General features: G+C 37.5%; 2 protein-coding genes across 2 annotated transcripts in view; one reads left to right on the forward strand and one right to left on the reverse strand.

The window, feature by feature from the left end:
- The window catches only part of slc44a4 (solute carrier family 44 member 4), a 28,082-nt gene extending 18,915 nt beyond the window's left edge, over window positions 1-9,167 (forward strand). Inside the window, exons 11-22 of the mRNA XM_061742198.1 lie at window positions 149-271; window positions 2,284-2,383; window positions 3,011-3,103; window positions 3,223-3,325; window positions 4,086-4,345; window positions 5,489-5,583; window positions 5,690-5,793; window positions 6,320-6,393; window positions 6,515-6,585; window positions 7,808-7,902; window positions 8,347-8,431; window positions 8,595-9,167. Coding sequence (XP_061598182.1) covers window positions 149-271; window positions 2,284-2,383; window positions 3,011-3,103; window positions 3,223-3,325; window positions 4,086-4,345; window positions 5,489-5,583; window positions 5,690-5,793; window positions 6,320-6,393; window positions 6,515-6,585; window positions 7,808-7,902; window positions 8,347-8,431; window positions 8,595-8,713 — 1,322 coding nt within the window. The 3' untranslated portion in view covers window positions 8,714-9,167. The remainder of the gene's footprint in view (window positions 1-148; window positions 272-2,283; window positions 2,384-3,010; window positions 3,104-3,222; window positions 3,326-4,085; window positions 4,346-5,488; window positions 5,584-5,689; window positions 5,794-6,319; window positions 6,394-6,514; window positions 6,586-7,807; window positions 7,903-8,346; window positions 8,432-8,594) is intronic.
- Window positions 9,168-10,362: 1,195 nt separating this feature from the next.
- rnf5 (ring finger protein 5) lies at window positions 10,363-27,369 on the reverse strand. Its single transcript, XM_061742200.1, has 6 exons — window positions 27,038-27,369; window positions 17,143-17,161; window positions 13,475-13,587; window positions 13,342-13,399; window positions 12,526-12,637; window positions 10,363-12,419 (listed from the first exon to the last, which is right to left on the reverse strand). Exons 1-6 carry the CDS (start codon window positions 27,250-27,252, stop codon window positions 12,301-12,303), a joined length of 636 nt encoding a protein of 211 aa, XP_061598184.1. The 5' UTR covers window positions 27,253-27,369; the 3' UTR covers window positions 10,363-12,300.
- Between the last annotated feature and the right edge of the window lie 518 nt (window positions 27,370-27,887).

Raw genomic sequence — 27,887 nt, forward strand, 5'->3', positions numbered from 1 at the left:
CTGAATAAAGATAATTTAGATGTTTAGCTTTTTAATCAGGGTGTTGTGTTGGTCTGCTTTTATTGTGGGAGGATTTAAAGTAACTGGGTTTGATTTAATGTTTGAAAATATAACCAGGACGTAACCTTTCACTCATTTTCCGGTACAGGAATATGGCACTGCTACTGGGAGTACGATAACTACAAACAAATATCTGCTTCTATCAATGATGTCGGTTTCACCACCAACTTCGAGATTTATCTGCAAGTCCAAGAGACCTGGCTGGCTTTCTGTGAGTCTGATTTAGACATATTTGAAATTAAATGACTGACCATTTTTGTCTTGCATCATCACTACAAACTGTTTTTTCTGTGTTATGTTTATATACAGGACTCAGAAAATTAGAATATTGTGATAAAGTTCTTTATTTTCTGTAATGCAATTAAAAAAACAAAAATGTCATACATTCTGGATTCATTACAAATCAACTGAAATATTGCAAGCCTTTTATTATTTTAATATTGCTGATTATGGTTTACAGTTTAAGATTAAGATTCCCAGAATATTCTATTTTTTTCAGATAGGATATTTGAGTTTTCTTAAGATGTAAGCCATGATCAGCAATATTAAAATAATAAAAGGCATGCAATATTTCAGTTGATTTGTAACGAATCCAGAATGTATGACATTTTTGCATCACAGAAAATAAAGGACTTTATCACAATATTCTAATTTCTGAGACAGTCCTGTATACTTGACATGTTTGGGAAAATATTGACATCTAAAAATAGATGCAGTAAAAACCATTGGTGTTATTAAATAGCCAAACATCATATTTAAGACACTCCTTGTGGCATTTCACAATGTTCATGTCCGCACACTCCGGATGTGTCCTGTTCTCCCCGCTACTCTCTGGAAACAGGTACCGCTTTCTCAAATCAAGAACTTAGACTGAGTAACAGCTTTTTCCACCAAGCTGTCAAAATCATTACCCCACTCCCTGCCCCTCCCACGCAAGGACCGATGCTGAACCGTTGATACAAAGCAGGATGGATCCATGCTTTCATGTTGTTGACACCAAATTCTGACCCTACCAGCCGAATGTCGCAGCAGAAATCGAGACTCAGACCAGGCAACGGTTTGCCAATCTTCCGTTGTCCAATATTGGTGAGCCTGTAAAAATTGTAGCCTCAGTTTCCTGTTCTTACCTGACTGGAGTGGCACCCAGTGTCACCCGGTGTCGTCTTCGGAGATGCTCTTCTGCAGACCTCGGTTGTAACCAGTACTGGAGTTGAGGGGGGATGAGGGGGGATGGCATCCCCCCTGAAATAAAAACGGTCAAAATCATCCCCCCTGTAAAACTGCCATCTCTCCTTTCCATCCCTTATGTCATTTCATCAATGAATGTGGTTTTACTGCTATTTCAACATTTAGACTCATCACCAGAAAAATAACACCAGAAAAATAACTTTTTGACTATTTTCACCTGTTTCAAGTAAATTTTCACTTGAAATAAGTATGAAAATCTGCCAGTGGGACAAGATGTATCTTCTTATTACAAGCAAAACAATCTTGTTCCACTTCCAAGTGAAAATCTACTTGAAACAGGTGAAAATTGTTGTTTTTTCCAGTGATGAGTCTTGTTTTAAGTGTAATGAGATTGTTTTACTAAAAGGAGACATTTTAACTAGAAATAAGACAAATATTCTTGTTAAGATTTAGAGTTTTTGCAGTGATCCATTTTACTTATCCTGTGAAGGACAGAGTCATATTGATAAGTTCAGAAAAGTGTTTTTTATTGTTGTGTTTTGATGTATTTGATGTAAGCCCAGTGGATATTTAAAGCTTACAGAAGGCTGCATTTAACTGCTGCTATGTCATTCCTGCAGTATTTCTGCAGGTGTTTTGGTCACTGCTATTATTTGTAATATATTATATTATTTGTAATCAGCACAAATGATCTGTCCCCATATGATAAAATCCACCATCCCCCCTGATTTATTTAAGTTTTACTCTTACTTTTACTTTTACTACTTTTACGAGTACTGGCGGTAACAAACAGTTGGGCAAGTGTATATACCTGTATATAATAAAGTGGCCGGTGAGTGTATGTTGTTGTTTTGAACGCCATGCTGCCATGTGGAGTTGCTAAACCAGTTTCACAGTAAACGTTGGTGACAATGTTGACAGTGACAGTAAAGGAATTCAATTCAATGAGGGTGTATTTGTAAAGAGTGTGTTTGGATGCTTCCAGGACACGCTTTCCCTTCTTAAAACAGTTTTTTTTTCTTTCTTCTACTGTAGTAATAATCATATCTGTGGCGGAAGCGATCATCCTTCTGACCGTCATCTTTCTCCGGACCAGAATCCTCATAGCCGTCGCTCTTATTCAGGAGTCCAGCAAGTGAGTTAAGGCTGAATAATAAAACAGAAGGGCTACTTTTATTGTACAGGACTGTCTCAGAAAATTAGAATATTGTGATTTTCTGTAATGCAATTACAAAAACAAAAATGTCATACATTCTGGATTCATTACAAATCAACTGAAATATTGCAAGCCCAAAATATTAGAATATTCTTGGAATCTTAATCTTAAACTGTAAACCATGATCAGCAATATTAAAATAATAAAAGGCTTGCAATATTTCAGTTGATTTTTAATGAATCCAGAATGTATGACATTTTAGTTTTTTTAATTGCATTACAGAAAATAAAGAACTTTATCACAATATTATAATTTTCTGAGACAGTCCTGTATGAAGAACTAACATAACTGAAATCTGAAACATTTTGTGCAATCATTGTGTCTTGAAATTGGTTTTTATCTCCGTTGTGAAAATGCAACATGATGCACAACCCTCATGATGTGTGTGTGTGTGTGTGTGTGTGTGTGTGTGTGTGTGTGTGTGTGTGTGTGTGTGTGTGTGTGTGTGTGTGTGTGTGTGTGTGTGTGTGTGTGTGTGTGTGTGTGTGTGTGTGTGTGTGTGTGTGTGTGTGTGTGTGTGTGTGTGTGTGTGTGTGTGTTCTGCAGAGCCATTAGCCACATGATGTCTGCTCTGCTGTACCCTCTGGTCACCTTCGTCCTCCTGCTGGTCTGTGTCGCCTACTGGAGCGCCACTGCCATGTATCCTTTAGTTTTAAGACTGCATTTATTTATTTATAAGCACCATCCTCAGACGTTCAGCATTCAGTAACTTCTGCACCGTCAGAGTTCCAGTTCTCCTCCTGAACGGATGTTTGCAGATATTTAGCCACTTCAGGAGACCCAGTCTACAAAGTGGTGGCTCTGAACTCGTCTGAAAGCGGCTGTGAGGGCGTTAACGGCTCAGTGAGCTGCGATCCGCAGGTAAGTGGGCGGAACCTGATGTGGAATAATGTCAGTCAGCATCAGTAAAAACATCTCATATTCTTCCTTTAGGTGTGGTTGGTTAAAGAAGTTGAGCTTTTTAGACACTGCTAACATGTCATTGTTAAACTGCCGTTAACCCTTGTGCTGTCTTTGGGTCAAAATGACCCAATCCTTCTATCCTTCTTTCCTCCTGCCATGCTCTCTCCTTCCTTCTTCCTTTCCTCTTTTACTCCATTTTTACCCTCCTTTACTCCTTTTCCATTCCTACCTCCCTTTCATCATTAATTCCTTTATTACCTTCTTTGCTTTTCCTTCCTTCTTTTCTTATTTTCTCCATTCCTTCTTTCTTCCTTCCCTTCTTTCTTTCCTTTTCTCCATTCTTTCCTTCCTTTCTCCCTTCCTTCCATCTTTCCTCCCTTCCTTACTCCCTTTCCTACTTCCTTCCTTCTCTTCTCCTTTCTCCATTCCTTCCATCTTTCCTCCCTTCCATCTTTTCTCCCTTCCTTACTCCCTTTCCTACTTCCTTCCATCTTTTCTCCCTTTCCTACTTCCTTCCTTCTTTCCTTCTTTTATCCTTTCTCCATTCCTTCCATCTTTCCTTCCTTCCATCTTTTCTCCCTTTCCTACTTCCTTCCTTCTTTTCTCCCTTCATCCTCCCTTGACCCAAATACAGCACAAGGGTTAAAGCTATTTAGTAAATGTCCAGTTTGTTTTTATAGCATTTTATAATAAACTTTCTGCCATCTGGTCTTCTCAGAACTTCACCTCATCAGATTACCCATCATGCTCGTCGGCTAGCTGCATCTTCATCAAATACAACGAAGAGGGTCTTTTCCAGCAGAACCTCTTCAACCTGCAGATCTACAACGCCGTTGCTTTTCTCTGGGTTGTGAACTTCGTCATCGCCCTGGGCCAGTGCACCCTGGCCGGGGCCTTCGCCTCCTACTACTGGGCCTTCACCAAACCCAACGACATCCCCACCTTTCCTGTGTTCAGCAGCTTTGTTCGTTCACTCAGGTCAGCTCTTATTACATTTTTGCAGCAAAAAAAAAAAAAATCAATCTGATGTAAATTCTTCCTCGTCTTGACGGTTTTGTGTCGACAAAGCACAAACCCTAAACTTCTCTGACTGTTTTCTATCACGATGCAGCTTGCTGTAATGATCATATCGTAGTGTTTTCTCATTAAATATTTCATTTGGAAGTCAAACATTCAGTGGTGAAAAATTGACAGAACTGCAGTTTCCAGTTTGTCCTCTAGAGGGCGCTTTAGGGCTACAGAGAATTTTTAGCAGGGCAAGTTTAGCAGCAAAATGTCATGTTCCACATCAAAGAGTGTCAGATTTCTTTCTTTCTTGTTCTGTAAATGCAGAGCTGGGTAGAGTAGCCAAAAAATGTACTCAAGTAAAAGTACTGTTACTTCAGAATAATATGACTCAAGTAGAAGTAAAAAGTAGTCATCCAAATAATTACTTGAGTAAAAGTAAAAAAGTACTTGGTGAAAAAAATACTCAAGTACTGAGTAACTGTTGAGTAACGTCTGATTTATTTTTTTAACACAACCATTCAAACAGACAAAAGTACAAAATAATCATCTTCAGGCAAATTAAATCAATAAAATTAATTAAAATTAATAAAAAAAATAGCTTAAATTTAAATAATCTTAAAGTAAATTCAAGTTATTTAATACATAATAAAATAAATAAAATAATAACAGAATAAAAAAATAAATTAAGCACAAGTAGCACAAAATTTCAAGCCTTTGTACTTTTCTTTTTTAACCAGGCAGAACTAGAACAAACATGAACTCATAGAAACTCTGTGTGTGTTTGAGTCTGTGTAAATGTGACAAAACATGCAAAAACAAACATCACCCAGTGATGTCATGAGATTGACGCGTACGTGGATAAAAGGGATAAAAGAAAAGTAACAGCTCAACGTAGCCTAATGTAACGGAGTAAGAGGAACAGTTTCTTCTTCACTAATCTACTCAAGTAAAAGTAAAAAGTATAGTGATTCAAAACTACTCCTAAAAGTACAACATTTCCCAAAACTTACTCAGGTAAATGTAACGGAGTAAATGTAACTCGTTACTGCCCACCTCTGTGTAAATGTAATTCTTGTAACCTGTAAGGCATAATGCTTGTTTGTGTAATTGTAGGTATCACGTTGGCTCATTAGCGTTCGGTGCTTTAATCCTGACGCTGGTGCAGATAGTGAGGATGCTGCTGGAGTACATTGACCACAAAACACGATGTAAGGCTGGTGCACTTCATCCCACTTGTATTAGTGTCCAAAGGAGGAAAGATGTGAAACAAGTTTTATGATAACCAATGTTTTATTTATGGCTTCCCATTTCTAGCGGCCCAGAATGCATTGGCACGTTTCATCTTGTGCTGCATGAAGTGCTGCTTGTGGTGTCTGGAGAAATTTATCAAGTTCCTCAACCGAAATGCTTACATCATGGTGAGCAGGACCAAATATTTAGCATGGTTTTAATATAATGACCATAAAAATGTTCCTAAATAATAACACAACTGGCACAATTGTCATTACAGGACTGTCTCAGAAAATTAGAATATTGTGATTTTCTGTAATGCAATTACAAAAACAAAAATGTCATACATTCTGGATTCATTACAAATCAACTGAAATATTGCAAGCCTTTTATTATTTTAATATAGCTGATCATGGTTTACAGCTTAAGAAAACTCAAATATCCTATCTCAAAAAATTAGAATATTCTGGGAATCTTAATCTTAAACTGTAAACCATAATCAGCAATATTAAAATAATAAAAGGCTTGCAATATTTCCATTGATTTGTAATGAATCCAGAATGTATTACATTTCTGTTTTTTTAATTGCATTACAGAAATAAAGAACTTTACCACAATATTCTAATTTTCTGAGACAGTCCTGTACATAGCTTCTGCAACATTACTGTGACTTAACTCTGATGTTCAATGTTGTTGTTTTTCATCTTCCCTCAGGTGGCCATTTATGGGACAAACTTCTGCGTCTCAGCCAAAAATGCTTTCAAGCTGCTCATGAGAAATATAATAAGGTTTTTTTGTCCCCCTGCCGTCTCTCATACGTATTATACTGTACTTAAAAAGTCTTGACCTGTGCACAGCATGAATATATCATATTTGCATGTGTTTGAGATACTGGCCTCTGACCCGCAGGGTTGTGGTGCTGGATAAAGTGACGGACCTCCTCTTGTTCTTTGGGAAGCTTCTGGTGGTGGGAGGTGTAGGTGAGGCTTACACCACCAATCATGATACACACTGATAAGTAGACCTGTTTTTACAATAAATATGCAGGTTTTCAGCATTTTCGTCTGATATGAAGCTTGTAGAAATATAAACTGTTAATATAACATTATTTAGTATGTTTTATACCTTTGCAAAGTCATAGGAGACCATCAGCAGTTACGACTTGAATAACAAGACGAGCACTAATGAAACTCTAAATTAGGGTCATCTAGACCAGTGTTTCTCAATCCTGGTCCTCGAGGCACCCCTGTCCAGCATGTTTAAATTAGATGTTTCCCTGCACCAACACACCTGATTGTAATTAATGGTCCTAATTAGCTTGTCACCAAGGTCTGCACAACTCTGTTGTTGACACAGGTACTTTTATCACGGTGTGCTGAAGCAGGGGAGCATCTAAAACATGCAGGACAGGGGTGCCTCGAGGACCAGGGTTGAGAAACACTGATCTAGACCAGGGGTCGGCAACCCGCGCTCTTTAGCGCCGCCCTAGTGGCTCCTGGAGCTTTTTCAAAAATGTTTGACCTTTTTTTTCTTTCCTTTTTTTCTTCTTTTTTCTCTTTTTTTCCATTTTTTTTTGTTTTTTTCTTCTTTTTTTCCTTTTTTACTCTTTTTTTTTCTTCCCTTTTCCTTTCCTTTTTAATCTCGACATTTCAACTTTTTTATCAAAATTTTGACTTTTTCCTCAACATTTCGACTTTTTTCTCAACATTTCGAATTTTCTCAAAATTTCAACTTTTTTCTCAACATTTCGACTTTTTTCTCAACATTTTGCCATTTGCCTTCATTCTAAGGCTTATACAAGACTTTTCATTTTTTGCGGCTCCAGACATATTTGTTTTTTGTGTTTTTGGTCCAATACGGCTCTTTCAACATTTTGGGTTGCAGACCCCGGGACTAGAGTGACCACATTCACTTCACTTTTATTTGAGCCACAATTACTGAATTTTTCATGAGTATAGCTTACAAATGAAGAGCGTGAGGGAAAGATGGAAAGAGAGAACTGAGGTTGTTAAAAAAAAGGTGGAAGGTGTAGGACCTGAATGACGAACAGTCACATCACTGAGTTCCCTGGATATGCCAACAAAACATTTGAAACATGACTTCAATGATTGAAAAAGGTCAAATATGGGAGGAAAATGTGTGAATGTGTTCCTGACGCGTTGCTTCAGAGAAGGGCCACACATACGAGTCTGTCTTCTTCAGGTGTGCTGGCCTTCTTCTTCTTCTCCGGACGAATTGTGCTTCCAGGCAACACGTTCCGCTTTGAGATCCTCAACTACTACTGGATGCCAATTATTGTAAGTACTGTAGGTATTTGCACTTTGTATACAGGACGGTCTCAGAAAATTAAAATATTGTGATAAAGTCCTTTATTTTCTGTAATGCAAAAATGTCATACATTCTGGATTCATTACAAATCAACTGAAATATTGCAAGCTTTTTATTATTTTAATATTGCTGATCATGGCTTACAGCTTAAGAAAACTCAAATATCCTATCTCAAAAAATTAGAATATTCTGGGAATCTTAATCTTAAACTGTAAGCCATAATCAGCAATATTAAAATAATAAAAGGCTTGCAATATTTCAGTTGATTTGTAATGAATCCAGAATGTATGATATTTTTGTTTTTTTTAAATTGCATTACAGAAAATAAAGAACTATCACAATATTCAAATTTTCTAAGACAGTCCTGTATCTTCATTTTTATTTTTTTAACCTACCTTAATCTGTCATTGTAGACGGTGGTTTTTGGCAGCTACCTGATAGCTCACGGATTCTTCAGCGTGTACAACATGTGTGTCGACACACTCTTCCTCTGCTTCTGTGAGTAAAGGTTTAGACTTCATGAAACGACATCCGCATTTGAACATTAATGATCCTTTTGTAGACTGTCATATTTTTCCCCACATATCAAAAATTTTAAATATAAATCTTTAAAAATGAGCAAATTGAATACTACTCATGTGTGATCTACTGCGTGTTACAGTGGAGGACTTGGAGCGCCACGACGGATCCCTGCAGAAACCCTACTTTATGTCCAAAAACCTCATGAAGATCCTCAACAAGTCCAACAAACAAATAAAAAAGGGTAAAGGGAAGGAATGATGTTCATGAAAGCCTCCACATGTTCAGGAAGTCTTTATTGTAGCTTTATAGTCTTTGACTAGCACTCCATTTCCTCCAAACACGTTTACCAAAACTGATTTGCTAATTTTACACATTTCAATGACTTTATATTTTTACATTTGTAGGATTTGTGAGTGTGGATGTGAGATGAGTGATTATGTGGAATCTTATTCTAAAAAGGGAACTGTGACAGATTGCCTTGTTTTGAAAATCATGTCTTACTTAGTTTGATTGTTCATTGTTTTAAATGTGTAAATACTTTTACAGATGTTTTAAACCTTTTATTTTTTGACTCGCAAAATGTTATTTCATATATCGAATAACTAAATTTCCTGTAATGTAACCTTAGAAACTTGTAAAAATGTTTTTATTTAAAAAAGAAAAAAAAGGCATACTTTTGAAAATTGTAAAATAAACCTTTGAATATGACAAAGGCTGTCTTATGTGCCTTTTCCATATCGTCAGGATTTTAACCCTTTCACTGAATTAACAAACCAAACACTTGGATATAATTAGTTGTTGCATTAAGCTGAGTTTATGGTCTGAATTTGTTACCGGACCACAAACATGCATACATTTAATCTTGGCTTTGAGAACCTGCTGGTATGTTTGCTTTCATTGAAAATGCTTAAACCCTTTCACTGCTACATATGTAAAATGAAAGGTTTAAGTATTTTTCTATGCTGCTCTGGATAGTGAGCTGTTAAAGGGTTTTCACTGGTAAATCTTGTTGACCTCGGTCATGAATGACCGATGAGCTGTCAGAAGCCCAAGTCAATCTGAGGAAAACAAGGGAGAAATAAGGCGACTTCTTTCTATTTGATTTTAAGAAGTCACCACTGCATGTTAGGCATATTTCAGGTTTAGTATAGGTTTTACATCCAGTCCTATTTTTGACACAATCGACCCATTTATCCAGGCTCGTGACCCCTTAGTGGCCGGAGTAATGTGGGATTCACTTGAGCACATGACAGAGCCGGGGGTTGGTCCTGTAGCTCCACATGCAACTAGCCTCTAAAGACAAACTACACAATACTCAAATTCATTTGTGGCAACTTTCTGATCATGTTTGGCTTTTTTTTTATTATTTATTTCACTTTCAGGATCAATAAATTGTGTATATATACACACACAGGACTCTCGGAAAATTAGAATATTGTGATAAAGTTCTTTATTTTCTGTAATGCAATTAAAAAAAAAAAATAAAAATGTCATACATTCTGGATTCATTACAAATCAACTGAAATATTGCAAGCCTTTTATTATTTTAAAATTTCTGATTATGGCTTACAGTTTAAGATTAAGATTCCCAGAATATTCTAATTTTTTGAGATAGGATATTTGAGTTTTCTTAAACTGTAAACCATGATCAGCAATATTAAAATAATAAAAAGCTTGCAATATTTCAGTTGATTTGTAATGAATCCAGAATGTAGGACATTTTTGTTTTTTTAATTGCATTACAGAAAATCACAATATTCTAATTTTCTGAGACAGTCATTCATATATATATATATATATATATATATATATTATATATATATATATATATATATATATATATATAAATAAATCAGATGTCAATGTGTTAGACATTTCAAAGTGCTAACCATTAAATAAACAATGATGACAAAAAACACACAATGTTTTCCTGAAGTTTTAATCTCCTTTGACCATTTGGTTTAGCACAATATCTCAAAGTTTCGACTGTCAGAAGGCTCACAACGTGTGACGACCGCCTGTTTAAGTGTCACTTTAGCCCCTTAACACAGCGCGTAGCTACAGCGGACGAGTGAGCAGGACACGGCGTTCATCCCACAGACGACCTGGAGTTCCTCTGACCCTGGTGTGAACATTAAAGACCTGACTCGGTAAACGCTGAACTCCAGCCAAGGACAGTTACTGTTTCTGTGACTGAGTTAAGCCCGTTGTTGCTGCTAAGGCAACAGCGTCAGGTCACTGCAGTTATTGCTGGCCGGCTGAGACAATGGAAACGCATGGTGGGTTATGCAAGCACCAGATGTGACGGGTGAGAAACAGAGCAATTAATCTCAGGATTCCCAGATTTTGTTCTTATGAGCATCTCTCGGGTCAAAAATGAGGCCACACTGTTTTTTTTTTTACATGATTGGATGAACGTTAACTCCATATGGTGGTGACTTGTACAATAACGGGGAATTTAAAGTAGAATAATCTTCATTCACATTAGTAGGGAAGGTCGGCTTTCTGGGAGTTTGTTTAAGGAGCTCGGAAAAACCAAGAGTCAGGTCTTTTTCTCAGTTTACAAAAGAATCTCAAGGTGTACATTCACATCTTGTCCTCTCTCACCCCCCACAGCTTGTACCCCAGTCAGAAACACATAAAAACACAATTTACAATATTCATATATACAAATATATAAAGTATCCACGCACTCATTCCAACACAGACTTGGACAAAACAACTGTAAAGATGAGGGTTTGGGGGAGGCACCGTTCAGAGAACTGGCACCAAATCCTGAAAATAGTTTTCACCTTTGTGACAAAGCATTTTTTTTTTTATTCCCACCTGTCGTCTCTTGTTAGTACATTATGTAATCCAAAAACATTACAGGCTGACGGTAGCCTTCTTATCTTATACCTGCTTGATTATTTCTTTCCCCTGCCTTGATGGGCAGAGGAAAGGATGTGAATAAAAGCTACGAGTGGTTCAGCGCCAGCTCACACTCCAATGTTAAAGACTAACTTGTCCACTAATGACTTCACAGTGCAATGGCAGTTTTTTGTTAAGACAAATGTATATTGGATGCGTCCCATCTGTGCCATTTCGCTGTCAACAATTCTAGGAGCCTATTTCACATGGAAAATTGTAAACAGGGACATAATTACGCTTGCCGTCCCCGACGTCCCACATGGCCGATCCGGTGTGTTTGGGCTTCCAGGGGAACAACCGTCTGCTGCAGGAGCCGCTACGCCGCGCCACACACACCCATTCCCCTCTATACTCTCCCTGCAAAGAGTTCTCCCTCACTCTGTTTGAGGATTAAACTCCTTCAAGAGGGATGGGTGTGAAAAACCAAAGGTTAGTCACCACCCACCTCTTGTCTACAGACAGGAAACAAAAACAACAAAAAAAAACCAACCAAACAATGACATAAGTTCACCCTGATCACGCAATACTGTCTCTGAACACCGATAGTGAAAGCCTCAAACTCCAGAACTCACCTCCACTTTTCTGTGTGCATTTATCTACAGGTGTGTGCAGAGAGGGAAGGGCCAACACAACTTATTTGGGAATTGGTACTACTTTGTAGTACGTGTCTTTTGCATAAAGAAATTTGACCACAGCAGGTGTTGTGAATGTTTGTTGCTGCGGAGTGATCGGATTTTGCGAGGAGAAAAAAACCTGTATTTCTTGTTTAACGATCAAACACGACCCTCCACCCTCTCCCGGGTTTCATATTTTAAAGATGTGTGTCTGTAGCTTGAGTTAAGTATGCAGGTTATTTTTGTCTGTTTTTGTTTCTCGCGCTCCACCCTGCCACCCAGTCCTCGATCCTTTTCCAGCGGGCGTCCGTCCCGTCTTCATCACACGCTCAGCAGCCAGAAGAAGAAGAAGATGGCCACGAACAAGAAGAGGGAGTCTTGCCAGTTGTTATTGCCGTTATTCATGTTGGCGTTGCCTTGGTGATCAGCTGCATAATGGTCTGATGACAGGGGCGATAAAGATGATAAAGGTTGTTACAGCAGGGGATTTGAAAATGAGACTAAAATGAACCTTTGGGGAATTAAATGGTATCTCCATGCGTTCACCTGCTCTGTGAAAGGGGTCGTTTGCGTTGAAGACTGTGGTGAAAAAGCCAAAGGGGAAAGCACCGATGCCGAAGGACATGTGAAAGCCAGTGTCCCCAAAACCCTGAAACATCTGCAAACAAAGAGAGAACCATCACTGACTACGTTTACATGCAGTCAAAATTCGGGTTATTGTAATATGTAATATTCCGGTTACTGAAACTTTTCAGAATATTCCGTTTACATGGTAATTAATCATTTGGGATATCTGGATCAAACCAGCGACGCACGGAGAACATCATGAGCAATTCCCATCATTTCCGCTTCTTCTTCCTGTATCCAAATCCAAAACAAATGCTGCTTCGCGCAACTTTTCTCTCACCTTCTTGTAAATCTTCTATCCCGGTACTTTCTACCGTCTACAAATGCAGAAATGTTCATATCCTTCATTACATTTATGAAGTGATTAGTCTCCTCCTGGTCTTGGTTTCTCCGTGTTTATAAGAACTTCCTGGACTCAAAAGACCAGGATTCCTTGTGAACAGAACATGTGCAGAAAACAGATTCCTGTTCCGTTTGATCGAGATATTCCGTTTGGCGTTTACATGACCGGATATTCGGGTTTTAAAAGGAGTAACCCAGGGGTCATATTGGGGTTTTTAAAACCTGAATATGAGCAAATTCGGGTTATTGGTGTTTACATGGCCGTGCAAATTCAGGTTATTGCCAATATTCGGGTTTTAAAAGGGTTATTGATGCATGGAAACGCAGGCACTGAGGTTTTGAGAGGAAAAAAAAAGAGCAGCATAAATAGAGTGGTGCCATCCCAAGACTTACCCCGCCTCTGCTCTCAGGCTCTGTTCTGTGTCCCGGAGGTCGGGGAGGAGTTTTCAACCTGCACAACGACAGAAAAGCCGTCACAAAGAAGCCATGAGGGCGGAGGACTGTACACAAAGACAGCTCAGGGTACCTGGGATCTTCTTGGCTGGAGCTTCCTCTGCCGTACAGTGGGATGACCTTCTCTCGGCTGATGCCCGCCTTGCACACCGGACACTGTTGCCTGCTGGGCCGCGTCTCCAACCACTGAGAACAGCACACATTCAAACGCTCATGAAGCAAAGCCCAGAAGACAAACAAATAAACTAAGTTGGCTTTAAGGAGTTCAGCAATAGGTAATAAGTAGTACTGGAGTTGAGGGGGATGAGGGGGGATGGCACCCCCCCTGAAATGAGAACGGTCCAAATCATCCCCCCTGAAAAACTGCCATCCCTCCTTTCCATCCCTTATGTCATTTCATCAATGAATGTGGTTTTACTGCTATTTCAACATTTAGAGTCATCACCAGAAAAATAACACCAGAAAAATAACTTATTTGACAATTTTCACCTGTTTCAAGTAAAGTTTCATTTGAAATAAGTAGGAAAATCTGCCAGTGAAACAAGATTTATCTTCTCATTACAAGCAAACAAATCTTGTTCCATATGCAGATTTTTCTACTTATTTCAAGTGAAAATCTACTTGAAACAGGTGAAAATTGTTGTTTTTTTCCAGTGATGAGTCTTGTTTTAAGTGTAATGAGATTTTTTTACTAAAATGAGACATTTTAACTAGAAATAAGACAAATATTCTTGTTGTTTTTGCAGTGATCCATGTTACTTATCCTGTGAAGGACAGAGTCATATTGATAAGTTCAGAAAAGTGTTTTTTATTGTTGTGTTTTGATGTATTTGATGTAAGCCCAGTGGATATTTAAAGCTTACAGAAGGCTGCATTTAACTGCTGCTATGTCATTCCTGCAGTATTTCTGCAGCTGTTTTGGTCACTGCTATTATTTGTAATATATTATATTATTTGTAATCAGCACAAATTATCTGTCCCCATATGATCAAATCCACCATCCCCCCTGATTTCTTTTTACAACTCGAGTGCTGGTAATAAGTTATGTCAACACTGTGGGAATAATAATTTAATACATCAACACTACGTGGAACACCCATTGGGAATAGATATACTTTCTAAACGTGGGGACTATCTAAACCTTGTGTTGCATCAGCTTTTAACCAGTTAAGTGCAGAAAGCTGCAGTAAACAGGAGCGCTAAGTTGATTAGCGTGTCAGAGGTTTACCAGATCAAGGTCTGGCACATTGCCGTTACACCACAACCATATGCTGAAGCTCACGTTTGTTCCACATTTCCTGAGGTTAGGCTACTTTATACGCAAATTCCATGAAAATCAAGCTTTTACCTGAGTTTTGGACCAACAGACATAAATATACAGGAGGACTGTCTCAGAAAATTAGAATATTGTGATAAAGTCCTTTATTTTCTGTAATGCAAAAATGTCATACATTCTGGATTCATTACAAATCAACTGAAATATTGCAAGACTTTTATTATTTTAATATTTCTGATTATGGTTTACAGTTTAAGATTAAGATTCCCAGAATATTCTATTTTTTTTAGATAGGATACAGTATATCTCAAAAGTGAGTACCGGTACACCCTTTAGATTTTTGCAAATATTCTGTTATATCCTTTCAGGGGATAACATTATCCTACTGAAACTTTGATATAACTTAAAGTAGTCAGTGTGCTGCTTGAATAACAGTATAGATTTATTGTCCTTTGAAAATTACTCGGTACACAGCTGTTAATGTCTAAGCAGCTGGCAACAAAAGTGAGTACACCCCATAGTGAACATGTCTAAATTGTGCCCAATGATGTTGTTTTCCCGCCCTGGTGTCATGTGACTCGTTAGTGTTACAAGGATTCAGGTGTAAATGAAAAGCAGGGCTGTTAAATTTGGTGTTTCGGGCACAATTCTCTCTGAATGCTGGACAACATGGCACCTCATGGCAAGGAACTCTCTGAGCGGCGGAAAAAAAGGATTATTGCGCTTCACAAAGATGGCCTTGGCTATAAGAAGATTGCCAACACCATGAAAATGAGTTGCAGCACAGTGGCTAAGATCATACAGCGGTTTTCCAGGACAGGTTCCACTTGGAACAGGCCTCGCCAGGGTCGACCAAAGAAGTTGAGTCCACGTGCTCAGCGTCATATCCAGAGGTTGGTTTCTAAAAATAGACGTGCGAGTGCTTCCAGCATTGCTGCAGAGGTTGCAGAAGTGGGATGTCAGCCTGTCAGTGCCCAGACCATACGCCACACACTGCATCAAATCGGTTTGTATCGCCGTCGCCCCAGACAGAAGCCTCTTCTGAAACCGATGCATAAGAAAGACTGCAAACAGTTTGCTGAAGACAATGAATCCAAGAACATGAGTTACTGGAACCATTTCCTGTGGTCTAATGAGACCAAAATAAACCTGTTTGGGTCAGATGGTGTCCGGGGTGTGTGGCGGCACCCTGGTGAGGAGTACCAAGACAAATGTGTTTTGCCTACAGTCAAGCATGGTGGTGGCAGCATCATGGTCTGGGGCTGCATGAGTGCTGCCGGCACTGGTAGCGCTGCATTTCATCGAGGGACACATGAATTCCAATATATACGGGCAGTTTCCCAACATGATAATGACCCTAAACACACCTCCAAGATGACAACAGCCTTGCTGAAGAAGCTGAAGGTTAAGGTGATGGACTGGCCAAGTATGTCTCCAGACCTAAACCCAATTGAGCACATGTGGGGCATCCTCAAGAGGAAGGTGGAGGAGTGCAAGGTGTCCAACATCTGTGCGCTCCGTGATGTCGTCATGGAGGAGTGGAAGAAGATTCCAGAAGCAACCTGTGCAGCTCTGGTGAATTCCATGCCCAGGAGGGTTAAAGCAGTGCTAGATAGCAATGGTGGTCACACAAAATATTGACACTTTGGGCACAATTTAGACATGTTCACTATGGGGTGTACTCACTTTTGTTGCCAGCTGTTTAGACATTAACAGCTGTGTACAGAGTTATTTTCAATGGACAATAAATCTATACTGTTATTCAAGCAGCACACTGACTACTTTAAGTTATATCAAAGTTTCATTAAGATAGTGTTATCCCCTGAAAGGATATGACAGAATATTTGCAAAAATCTAAAGGGTATACTCACTTTTGAGATATACTGTATTTGAGTTTTCTTAAACTGTAAGCCATGATCAGAAATATTAAAATAATAAAAGGCTTGCAATATTTCAGTTGATTTGTAATGAATCCAGAATGTATGACATTTTTGCATTACAGAAAATAAAGGACTTTATCACAATATTCTAATTTTCTGAGACAGTCCTGTATATGTTCATGTTTCACATCGATTTTTGTCACTTTAACATAGAACACTTTTCCTATAAATGGATTTGACGCCTTCATACTGTTTTTGTTATCCAACAGTTCAAAAGAAAATGACAAAAAAAACATCAGAAACACAGAAAATTCCAACACTGAAATATTTTAATTGTATGCCCCCCCACCCCCGCTCCGGATTAATCAACTCAAAGCCCAAATGAAGCATTAATCTAGTACGGTATCCCCACTAATCATTTTATCACTAAAGCTTCCCTTCCATGAAGCTGAGCTTCATCCAGGGTTTAATCCACCCCAACACTGATACCACCCCTGTGCGTGCGCTGTGTGCGTGGGTGCATGCGTGCATGCGTGCATGCGTGCGTTCAAGGCCTTTGTGTGACAGAACAGAGGATTTTCTTACCTGATGAAGACAGGGCCAGCTGTAGAGACAAAAAGAAACAAAGATGAATTTCTATTCTCACACAGCTCCTCTCTCTCAAAATGTAAACTGCTTGTTTCAGTAACACCAAGATTCCTGGACAGAAATGTATTAATGCAGTGTGTCGATGTAACGCATCTTTAATTTTAGTCTTCCTTCTGTGAGAGCAGTCGGATTTTTGTTTCATGTGAATCTCTAACTTGCAGAAGCCTTTGTTTTTCCTTAGAGAAGCCTCAGGAAAAGCTGTTCCTGAGGCTGTTGCTGGTTAAAATCTTCCCTTCTCCCTGCTGCTAGTATTAATTGGCTCCATCTGTTGTCAACAGTATTTGCATTTCCCCCCTCTGCAGGTATGAACGTGACCAGCTGACTGAGCTCTAGTCACTAACAAGACACAAAGCCGTGAGTAGATACGTGCTCATCCATGCTCACAGATATTTCTTATTGATGTAAAAAAAATATATTTGTCTGATAATCAGAGCTGGGTAGAGTAGCCAAAAATTGTACTCAAGTAAAAGTACTGTTACTTCAGAATAATATAACTCAAGTACAAGTAAAAAGTAGTCATCCAAATAATTACTTGAGTAAAAGTAAAAAAGTACTTGGTGAAAAAACTACTCAAGTACTGAGTAACTGTTGAGTAACGTCTGATTTATTTTTTTAACACAACCATTTAAACAGACAAAAGTACAAAATAATCATCTTCAGGCAAATTAAATCAATAAAATCCTTAAAATTAATAAAAAATAGCTTAAATTAAAATAATCTTAAACTAAATTGAAGTACTTTAATAAATAAAATAAATAAAAAAACAGAATAAAAAAAATAAATTAAGCACAAGTAGCACAGAATTTCAAGCCTTTGTACTTTTCTTTTTTAACCAGGCAGAACTAGAACAAACATGAACTCATAGAAACTCTGTGTGTGTTTGAGTCTGTGTAAATGTGACAAAACATGCAAAAACAAACATTTTTCCCAAAGAATCACCCAGTGATGTCATGAGATTGACGCGTACGTGGATAAAAGGGATAAAATAAAAGTAACAGCTCAACGTAGCCTAATGTAGCGGAGTAAGAGGAACAGTTTCTTCTTCACAAATCTACTCAAGTAAAAGTAAAAAGTATAGTGATTCAAAACTACTCCTAAAAGTACAACATTTCCCAAAACTTACTCAAGTAAATGTAACGGAGTAAATGTAACTTGTTACTGCCCACCTCTGCTGATAAGTAGATAGTTGGTAGGGCTCTTCACTTACTATAACATCTCAGCCTGTAGTGGTAATCCAATGGTGCCAAAAGTCCATAAATCCCCAACAAGGGGCAGAACCTTTCATGTCCACGGACCAGTCCAAAGCCAGAGGGAGGATTCCACTAACTCGCATCAAAAACATCCTCCCAAGCACTGGGTGTTGTTCACTAGGACTCTCAGTAGTTCTTCAGGACCACAATACTGGTAGTAGTTACATAATCAAAAGTAAAAAAGATGTCAGACACAACCTTACATGAGAGAAGAGGGATTTCACTCTCAAAAATATCTCCAGACTGGAGTCGCAAGAAATTTGAGGTGTCTTCAATGAGTCCAGAAGCATAAAATCGTGTAGTTTCTTGACCAAAAATGTGTGGTCGTCTTTTATATATCTTAATCGTGAGATGCTTTCACACATCCACAATCCTGTTTCCCACTCCTGTATTTAATCGAGACTGCTTGTGGTCATAAACACTTAGTTCTTGTTCCCCAGCTGTACCCACACGACAACAAACATGATCGCAAAGAAGGAACAAAACTTTACCAAATGAGAAAGTGATTTTAATACAAGGAAGAAATGTGAAACAAAACAGGAGCAATCAACTTTACACATTTATTGCAAATAACTGTTCAGAAATACAGGACTGTCTCAGAAAATTAGAATATTGTGATTTTCTGTAATGCAATTACAAAAACAAAAATGTCATACATTCTGCATTCATTACAAATCAACTGAAATATTGCAAGCCTTTTATTATTTTAATATTGCTGATCATGGTTTACAGCTTAAGAAAACTCAAATATCCTATCTCAAAACATTAGAATATTCTGGGAATCTTAAACTGTAAACCATAATCAGCAATATTAAAATAATAAAAGGCTTGCAATATTTCAGTTGATTTGTAATGAATCCAGAATGTATGACATTTTTTTTTTATTTTTTATTTTTTTATTTTTTTTTATTTTTTTTTTAAATTGCATTACAGAAAATAAAGAACTTTATCACAATATTCTAATTTTCTGAGACAGTCCTGTAGATGTGTTATTGTCATAGTAATTTCCATCAAAAATGTCAAAAGGGCATCTCCTATTAGTGCTGAAAAGATCTTAAATAAATATTAAGAACAACAACAGAAATTGCACAGATTACCAATAGTTCCACCTTTCAATGCTTAATGCATCTGCTCAGCACTTATGGCCATTACTGCCCAACATTTAACAAAAAAAAAAGAAAGAAACATTTTAAGGCAGCATTGTCCTGCCCGAGACTCAAACGGCACAAACAGATAGTTTCCTGGCTGGGTTGGGTCTGTGAGGATATTCTTCTCTTTTGTTTATACAGCAGGGAACAAAGTTAAAGGGACAGAACAACCAATAATTATCTGGGCTGTGTTGATAACTCCCTGGAACGTCTTCCGCTCTGATACTGAGCCGCTTGTTTACTACACACAGATCTGATACGGCCCGTCGTCATCCTACACGCTCTCTTCAGAGGTTTGAGAAAAAAAGAAATTACTATTACAATTGAATTCATAGAGCCATATGGTTTTGTGTAGAGATAATTATGACGGAGGCAGATACACAGATGGAGCAGGATATGCCAACCATTTTCTGAATCAGCTTGTGGAAACATAAAGCCGGAAATGACCATTATAATCTAGTTCCAGCGAGGAAAGACAATCACCGGGCAGTCTTTTCTTCTGTTAGAAAGATCTTCCCACATCCATAGCAGTGATCTTTGACCACATTATTAAGTATAACCACAAGTATTAATACTAGTTTAAAAGTATTCAAAATCACTATAATTTCTTTCTACATACAGGACTGTCTCAGAAAATTAGAATATTGTGATAAAGTCCTTTATTTTCTGTAATGCAAAAATGTCAAACATTCTGGATTCATTAAAAATCAACTGAAATATTGCAAGCTTTTTATTATTTTAATATTGCTGATCATGGCTTACAGCTTAAGAAAACTCAAATATCCTATCTCAAAAAATTAGAATATTCTGTGAATCTTAATCTTAAACTGTAAACCATAATCAGCAATATTAAAATAATAAAAGGCTTGCAATATTTCAGTTGATTTGTAATGAATCCAGAATATGACATTTTTGTTTTCTTAAATTGCATTACAGAAAATAAAGAACTTTATCACAATATTATAATTTTCTGAGACAGTCCTGTAAATCATTTGTATTTTTATCAGTAAAGTAGAGTGAAACATAACTTTAGTTATTTCTAAGGGTGGCATCTCATTCAAGGAGCCTCTCTTGGTTTCTGGTATTCATCATTTCCATACGGGTTAAAGATTCGTTGAAAGATTAATTTGCATTTTGTAACTTGTAACATGCAGAAGAACAGGCAGGGCTTGTTTTGTTTTTCCACTGTCGTAATCACAAAAGATTCAAACCTGGTCATCCGTGTTGGCTCAGGTGGGCCTATAGCCAAATTCCTAAACGAGAGCACAATAAAAAATAAAAAAAACTGCTACGCCAAACTAATCAGACACTAAAACATAGCGTAGTGCAGAGCTATCTGCAGGGCTGCCCAGCACACACATTTCAAGGTTCAAAACTCTGCGTGTAGAGCAGTGTGCTATCACAGATATCCTGTGAAACAGGAACGTAAATATAGCAGTCAACCTTTAAAGTGGATCAAAACATTTCAAAGTTGTTCTAAGACAAGAACGGATATCGCTCCAAATTCACCTGTGTTTTTGATCCACTTCAAACGCTGACTACAGTAGAACAACCTGTAAGCCCCAGCTGTTAACAACAAATTAAATGTGGGCACATGTATAAACTGGCTGGATAAATAATATGTGACAAAGTCACGTTTCAGAATACTTCAAATCAGTTCTAGATTATTTTGCCTCATTTAATCTTGAGGCAAGTACTTTAAACTCAGATTCATAAAGTTTCTTCACGGCCTAACTTACTTATCCTAGACGTCTTCTGAAGCAAAGCACATGAACAGTACAGTACAGGACTGTCTCAGAAAATTAGAATATTGTGATTTTCTGTAATGCAATTACAAAAAAACAAAAATGTCATACATTCTGGATTCATTACAAATCAACTGAAATATTGCAAGCCTTTTATTATTTTAATATTGCTGATCAGGGTTTACAGCATAAGAAAACTCAAATATCCTATCTCAAAAAATTAGAATATTCTGGGAATCTTAATCTTAAACTGTTGCCATAATCAGCAATATTAAAATAATAAAAGGCTTGGAATATTTCAGTTGATTTGTAATGAATCCAGAATGTATGACATTTTTTTTTTTTTTTTTTTTTTTTTTTTTTTTTTTTTAAATTGCATTACAGAAAATAAAGAACTTTATCACAATATTCAAATTTTCTGAGACAGTCCTGTAGTATGCGACTTTAGCAACGCCTTCTGCACACGTCATGAAGGTATCAGAAGTTTTGGTCTCTGCTTTCCATGGAGCACGATTGCAGGTGAAACACACCCCTGACTGTCTCTGCTTTGCATACCAGCCTCGTGTGGGTTTAGATGACCCTACTATCCATCTACCTCCTGTGGTGTGCTCACCTTCACCTGGATGGCAACACTATTTAAAACATGTTTTTACAGATCCTTAAACAACAGTTCGAAGCTGCTATGGATTTCTATTAGCAACATTTATTGCCTCCAGAGTTGCAGTTTTCCAGACAGGCAGGGAGCTGTGCGGGGGAATCATGCAGAATTCAACTGCTTCTTAATGTCATCAAGACCCAAGAGATGGTGCTCAACTTCAGAAGGGTCAATATCCCCGACCGATCCCATCTAACATCATGACAGTGGAGCTGGACACTATTTAGTACTACATGTAGTTGTGTATGGGTCAATGACGTGACGCCTATATTTTCTGAAAAACAGATTTTTTTTCAATTTAAAAAAAGGTTTAAATGGATAAAAAATACCAGATATTTGAACTACTTGTCCCACATATGGACTCACTTGAATTTTACAAAAAATACTAGTTATTTGGGATTTTGTTGTTGTTTTAAGCGTCAAAATGTCAAGTGCTGCGACCGTCCGACCATGACTCAATCTTCTGTCCTATCTGGCATGATTTCCGAAATGTCTTGTAGTGTGTAAGGTTGCAACACATTTGTATTTATATTTCCATCATAATATACAAACAAAGTTTGACTGATGTCCATTTTATGAAATATCATGTGGCGCGACCATTAAAAAAAACAACCATTTTTGGATAATATTGAAAACTTGTAAAAAAAGATGTTAAGGAAATTAATTAATTTTAATATGAATCATGGTTGAACCACATGACTTTTTTTTAAGGCTAGTGCCAATTCATCTTGACAAAAAACTCTAAAATCACTTAATTTAAAATTTTTATATGAATTTATGTTTACACAACATTCTTAATGTTTGAACTACTGCAATAGATATTCTTTTTTTTATTATTTTAAAATTGACCTGTTGAAAATCCTTATTCGTCATTGACCCGTATACAGCTGACCAACAGACTGGACCGGCGCACCAACACTGTCTACAAGAAGAGAACAAGCATATTCTATCGTGTGTTCCTTTGACATGTGCAATAAGATGCTACAGATATTCTACCTCTGGGGTGGCAAGTGCCCTCTACAATGGGCCAAACGTGCTTAACAAGTCAGCGGGATCAATAAACTCATTCATATGGCAAAAAATAAAATAAAAAAGACCCTTTATATGTCTAAGGGACAAGACACCACTTAATAAACTGCACTTTATCAGGAACAATACAGTAATCTCCCCTCCTGTGTTAGCTGCTCTGTCATTTTTACATCTTTTTTTTTCCCATTGCAGACACTTAAATTTGGGCTTCTTTCAACGGTAAAGTGCAATGTTTAAAAGGAGATTCTTCTTTTAAAAATAAATCATTTCTATATTTTTACACTCATTGTTATCTTTTACTTGAGTTCACTCACATTCAATTCTGTGCAGCTGTCTGTCAAAGTACAATTGTCCTGACTGAATCTAAGATTTAAAAGCACATGCACAGCAGATATAAAAATAATTTAAACTTCATTGTGTATTTTAATCTCTTTTTAATACAGAATCAATTTGAATAGAAGCACTTTGGCCACATTCGTTTGAAGTTGCAAAGAGTGAACTAATGCCACCACCTGTCCTCCTTACTGACAGTTTCATCATTGTAGTTTCATCACATAGACAGCGTCCAGGGGGGATTAGAGTAATGCAGCAGCTGCATTACATCAGCATATAATGCAGGAGCTCTCGCACGTTACCGTGTTACCGTGCAGCAGGTGCAGCTGAAATTGTTTCTGCAAGAAAAATACATATATATATTCCCTGATGATGTTTTTAGTATTCTCTCTTGGATTATGATCTAATAGAGTTCATTGCTTCATCATCAGCACCCTTTATCATTAAACAAACGACAAAATATGCTCATGGGAAATCAATGTGAAGCTCATTCATGATTTAACAAGCACCTGCCCTTATAGACAAAAGCAAAGAGTTAAAATGTGATGGCTTTGCTGCGTACACACTAGCATAGTTTTTACTTTGGTCCAGTTGACCTCAATTTACAGGACTGTCTCGGAAAATTTGAATATTGTGATAAAGTCCTTTATTTTCTGTAATGCAATTAAAAAAAAACAAAATGTCATACATTCTGGATTCATTACAAATCAACTGAAATATTACAAGCCTTTTATTATTTTAATATTGCTGATTATGGCTTACAGTTTAAGATTAAGATTCCCAGAATATTCTAATTTTTTGAGATAGGATATTTCAGTTTTCTTAAGCTGTAAGCCATGATTAGCAATATTAAAATAATAAAAGGCTTGCAATATTTCAGTTGATTTGTAATGAATCCAGAATGTATGACATTTTTGCATTACAGAAAATAAAAGGACTGTATCACAATATTCTAATTTTCTGAGACAGTCCTGTATTCTTTATTGGTGGGGTTTTGATTGAGCCTTCCGAATACACCACAAACCTGCTGTGAAGAGAAAAAAGAAATCCTGAAAATTAAATAAAAACATCTTGGATTTCAATAAAAAATATCTTTGCAAAGCAGTCAAGCATGTATGAAAAAGCGTAAAGTACGGTTGTATGAGCTCAGGAAACATAGCAAGCCTTCATCTGATGTGTAACTTTTTGTAGAGCAGAATGGCAGGCAGCAAATTGTGCCCATATTTAATTATATTAACCAAACTCGTGGCTCTGACTGCTGTAACTGCATTATTACATAACCCAAAGGAAAGAAGAAAAACAATGCTGTCCACATCTGTTATAAACGGTCCACCTGGCTTGAAACTGCCATGTCTATTTTTATTAGACTTAAAAAGACACATTTTGGTGTTAAATCAGGTGTTTTGTGGCGGAAATCTAAAACATACTGTTACTCAACATTGTCAGCCATCACTACAAAACAGCAAGAGCAACTCAAGGAAAATTATGTCCTCCTGTGAGTAAGAATCATGACTTTTACTTCTGATCATAATGCCCTTACGACTAACCCCAATCCTGCACCGCTGACCCTAATCTCACATTAGCCTCAGCTTGTGAGCGACCACAGCCATCAGTAAACACTCCTAACTCATGAATGAGGTGTACACACACTAAGCATGTGTACATTCTCAACACGGGGCTGAAGGTTGAGCCTTACGCAAGTCTTGATTGCACCAGATAAGAGAATGTACTAGAATCCTAACTCTCCCGAAGCTGAAATTCACACAGTTAGAGTCTTCAAATAAACCACATTTAATTAGTGTTTTACTGTTTGTAACTATTTTAATTTGGGTTCAATGAGCGAAACAACCGAAGACAAATTCCCTGTCTGGCATGTTCATGCTTGGCCAATAAAGCTTATTCTTATTCTTTAACAGATATATTTTTATTTCACACATTAGAGAGGTTAGAGGTTTAATAATTGATTTTCGCCTGAAATATTTACTCAGAACTGCTGTGAATAGTTATGTCTGGTGTGGTCAATGATCTCCACAGACTTCATCACAATCAGATCTTTGAGGAGTCTGAATCCAAGGCTGTAACTTCTGACCTACATCAAATTATATGAAATTACACGTGCAGTCTCAGTAAATGTAGTAAGAAGGTTTTTATTTAAGAGCTTCAACAAACTAAATTAAGTTAAAAGTGTTCAGTCCTTACAAACACCAGGAAACTGGACCATATTACACCGGTCATGAAATCACTACACTGGCTTCCAGTGAGTCAAAGGATAGAGTTTAAAATCTTCCTGCTGGTCTACAAAGAGCTGAATGGTCTTGGACCAAAATACATGGTCCAAGACACAGAGACAGTTTCTTCCCCCGAGCTGTTGCTCTGATGAACTCTCATCACTCAGAGTAACAATGCACCTTTCAATAACCATGTCTATTTAAACTGCTGCACCTTTCACTTTAAAAATAAGATATATATGTTAATAAGAGCCATTTGTCTATTTACTGTACAATGAGCGAAAATAAGCGAGTCAAATTCTCTGTCTTGTTTGACTTGACCAATAAACCTGATTATGATGATTATTATGACTTACTTTTTAACTTTGTGTGCCTTTTTATTATTTTACCTCTTTTCTTATGATTTTATTTGTTATTTACCGTTTCATTGTGTCCTGCTGCTTTTAATGTTTATGTAAATCACTTTGAATTACCTTGTGTTGAATTGTGCTATACAAATAAACTTGCCTTTCCTTACTATAACATAACAACTGGTGCTTTTTATTACTTTACCCCTTTTCTCATCATTTTATTTCATTTTATTTGTTATTTACTGTTTCATTTTGCCTTGTCGCTTTTAATGTTGATGTAAAGCACTTTGAATTACCTTGTGTTGAATTGTGCTATACAGATAAACTTGCCTTGCCTTACGTGACAACTTGTGCTTTTTATTATTTTACCTCTTTTCCTCATCATTGTATTTGTTGCCTAAAAACATTACTGTTTACTCAAGCGTACTCTTAAATTAAATACTTACCTGCTGGACTCTACTGCCCTTATTTTTAACAGCTTGTGCTTTTTATTATTTTACTTCTTTTCGTATCATTTTATTCATAATTTTATTCAATCTTATTTGTTATTTACTGTTTAATTGTGTCTTGCTGCTTTTAATGTTGATGTAAAGCACTTTGAATTACCTTGTGTTGAATTGTGCTATACAAATAAACTTGCCTTACTATAACACAACTGGTGTTTTTTATTATTTGACTTATTTTCTTATCATCTTATTCAATCTTATTTGTTATTTACTGTTTCATTGTGTCTTGCTGCTTTTAATGTTGATGTAAAGCACTTTGAATTGCCTTGTGTTGAATTGTGCTCTACAGATAAACTTGCCTTGCCTTACTATAACATAACAACTGGTGCTTTTTATTATTTTACCTCTTTTCTCATCATTTTATTTAATGGTATTTGTTATTTACCGTTTAATTTTGCCTTGTCGCTGTTAATGTTGATGTAAAGCACTACCTTGTGTTGAATAGTGCTCTACAGATAAACTTCAGCCAACCTGCTGACACCAGGACGGGGTGAGGTGTGACTCCCAGCAGGAAGCCGCACAAACCCCCTCAAAACAACCCCTGATATCAATAGTCCTGGTTCTTTCTCTCTGTGCAGGAGTTCGTACCAGAATAGGTGTCCGCACATGCTGATGACGGCGTCCCTGGCGGTGTCCAGACAGATGTTGCACTCGAAGGAGGCTCGATCCCGCTCCCGCTCGCTGTCCCCGCCGCCTCCCCCGGCCCCGGGCCCCGGCCCGCCGCCGCTGCTCTCCCCCGCCGGGAACCCCGCTCTGCTGGCCGGCCCGCCGGCGCTCGAGAAGCGCGAGTCCGCGGCCGCCATGGCGTCCACTGAAGTGGTGGAAATAAGAAGTAGATCGACGAGCTGACTCAACCCGGACGGGCCGACTGGAGCTAGCGACGCCGAGCTGCACAAGGAGCCGTCAACTCCCGCCCCGCCCCCTACCTGCCGCAGCACTTCCGCTTCCGGGAAAACAAGAGGGCAGGGCGAGTGACGTCAACCGCAATAATAACAAAGTGGATCCAACAAATGATCACATTGTAAAAAGATTCAAAAGAAATATCAATTCAAACTGTACTTTTTGTTCTGCAAATTTTGAAACGATGACTCACTTATTCTGGCTGTGTCCGATTGTTCTTTTTGGAGTGATATGTGTAATTTTGTGTCTGAAAGAATTGATATTGATTTTAATTTATTTTGGAAGGATGTGTTGTTTGGTGTTTTTGACCATGTTACGATTAGTACAAAGCCAAAAGAAACATTTATTATTAATTTATTGATTATCCTTGCAAAATCCATCATCCACAAATCCAAATTATTACGCAAAAAACCCTCTTTTTTTACTTTTAATTGTGAATTAAAACAGTATCTGGACTCTATTAAGATTTCTACTAATTCAAAAGCAATCAAAACCATAAATGTATGTAAATGTTTTGGCTTTCTGTTATAATTTCATC

Source organism: Cololabis saira, chromosome 15 (genome assembly GCF_033807715.1).
Source record: "Cololabis saira isolate AMF1-May2022 chromosome 15, fColSai1.1, whole genome shotgun sequence".
NCBI lineage: Eukaryota > Metazoa > Chordata > Actinopteri > Beloniformes > Belonidae > Cololabis > Cololabis saira.

What these genes read in the sequence shown, in the direction of transcription:
- rnf5 (XM_061742200.1), bottom strand. Translation starts at nt 27,252, where the DNA reads ATGGCGGCCGCGGACTCGCGCTTCTCGAGCGCCGGCGGGCCGGCCAGC. An exon ending in TCCAGCCAAGAAGATCCCAG is followed by an intron (nt 13,400 to 13,474) that starts GTACCCTGAGCT and finishes GTCGTTGTGCAG; the next exon opens with GTTGAAAACTCCTCCCCGAC. An exon ending in AGCCTGAGAGCAGAGGCGGG is followed by an intron (nt 12,638 to 13,341) that starts GTAAGTCTTGGG and finishes CTTTGTTTGCAG; the next exon opens with ATGTTTCAGGGTTTTGGGGA.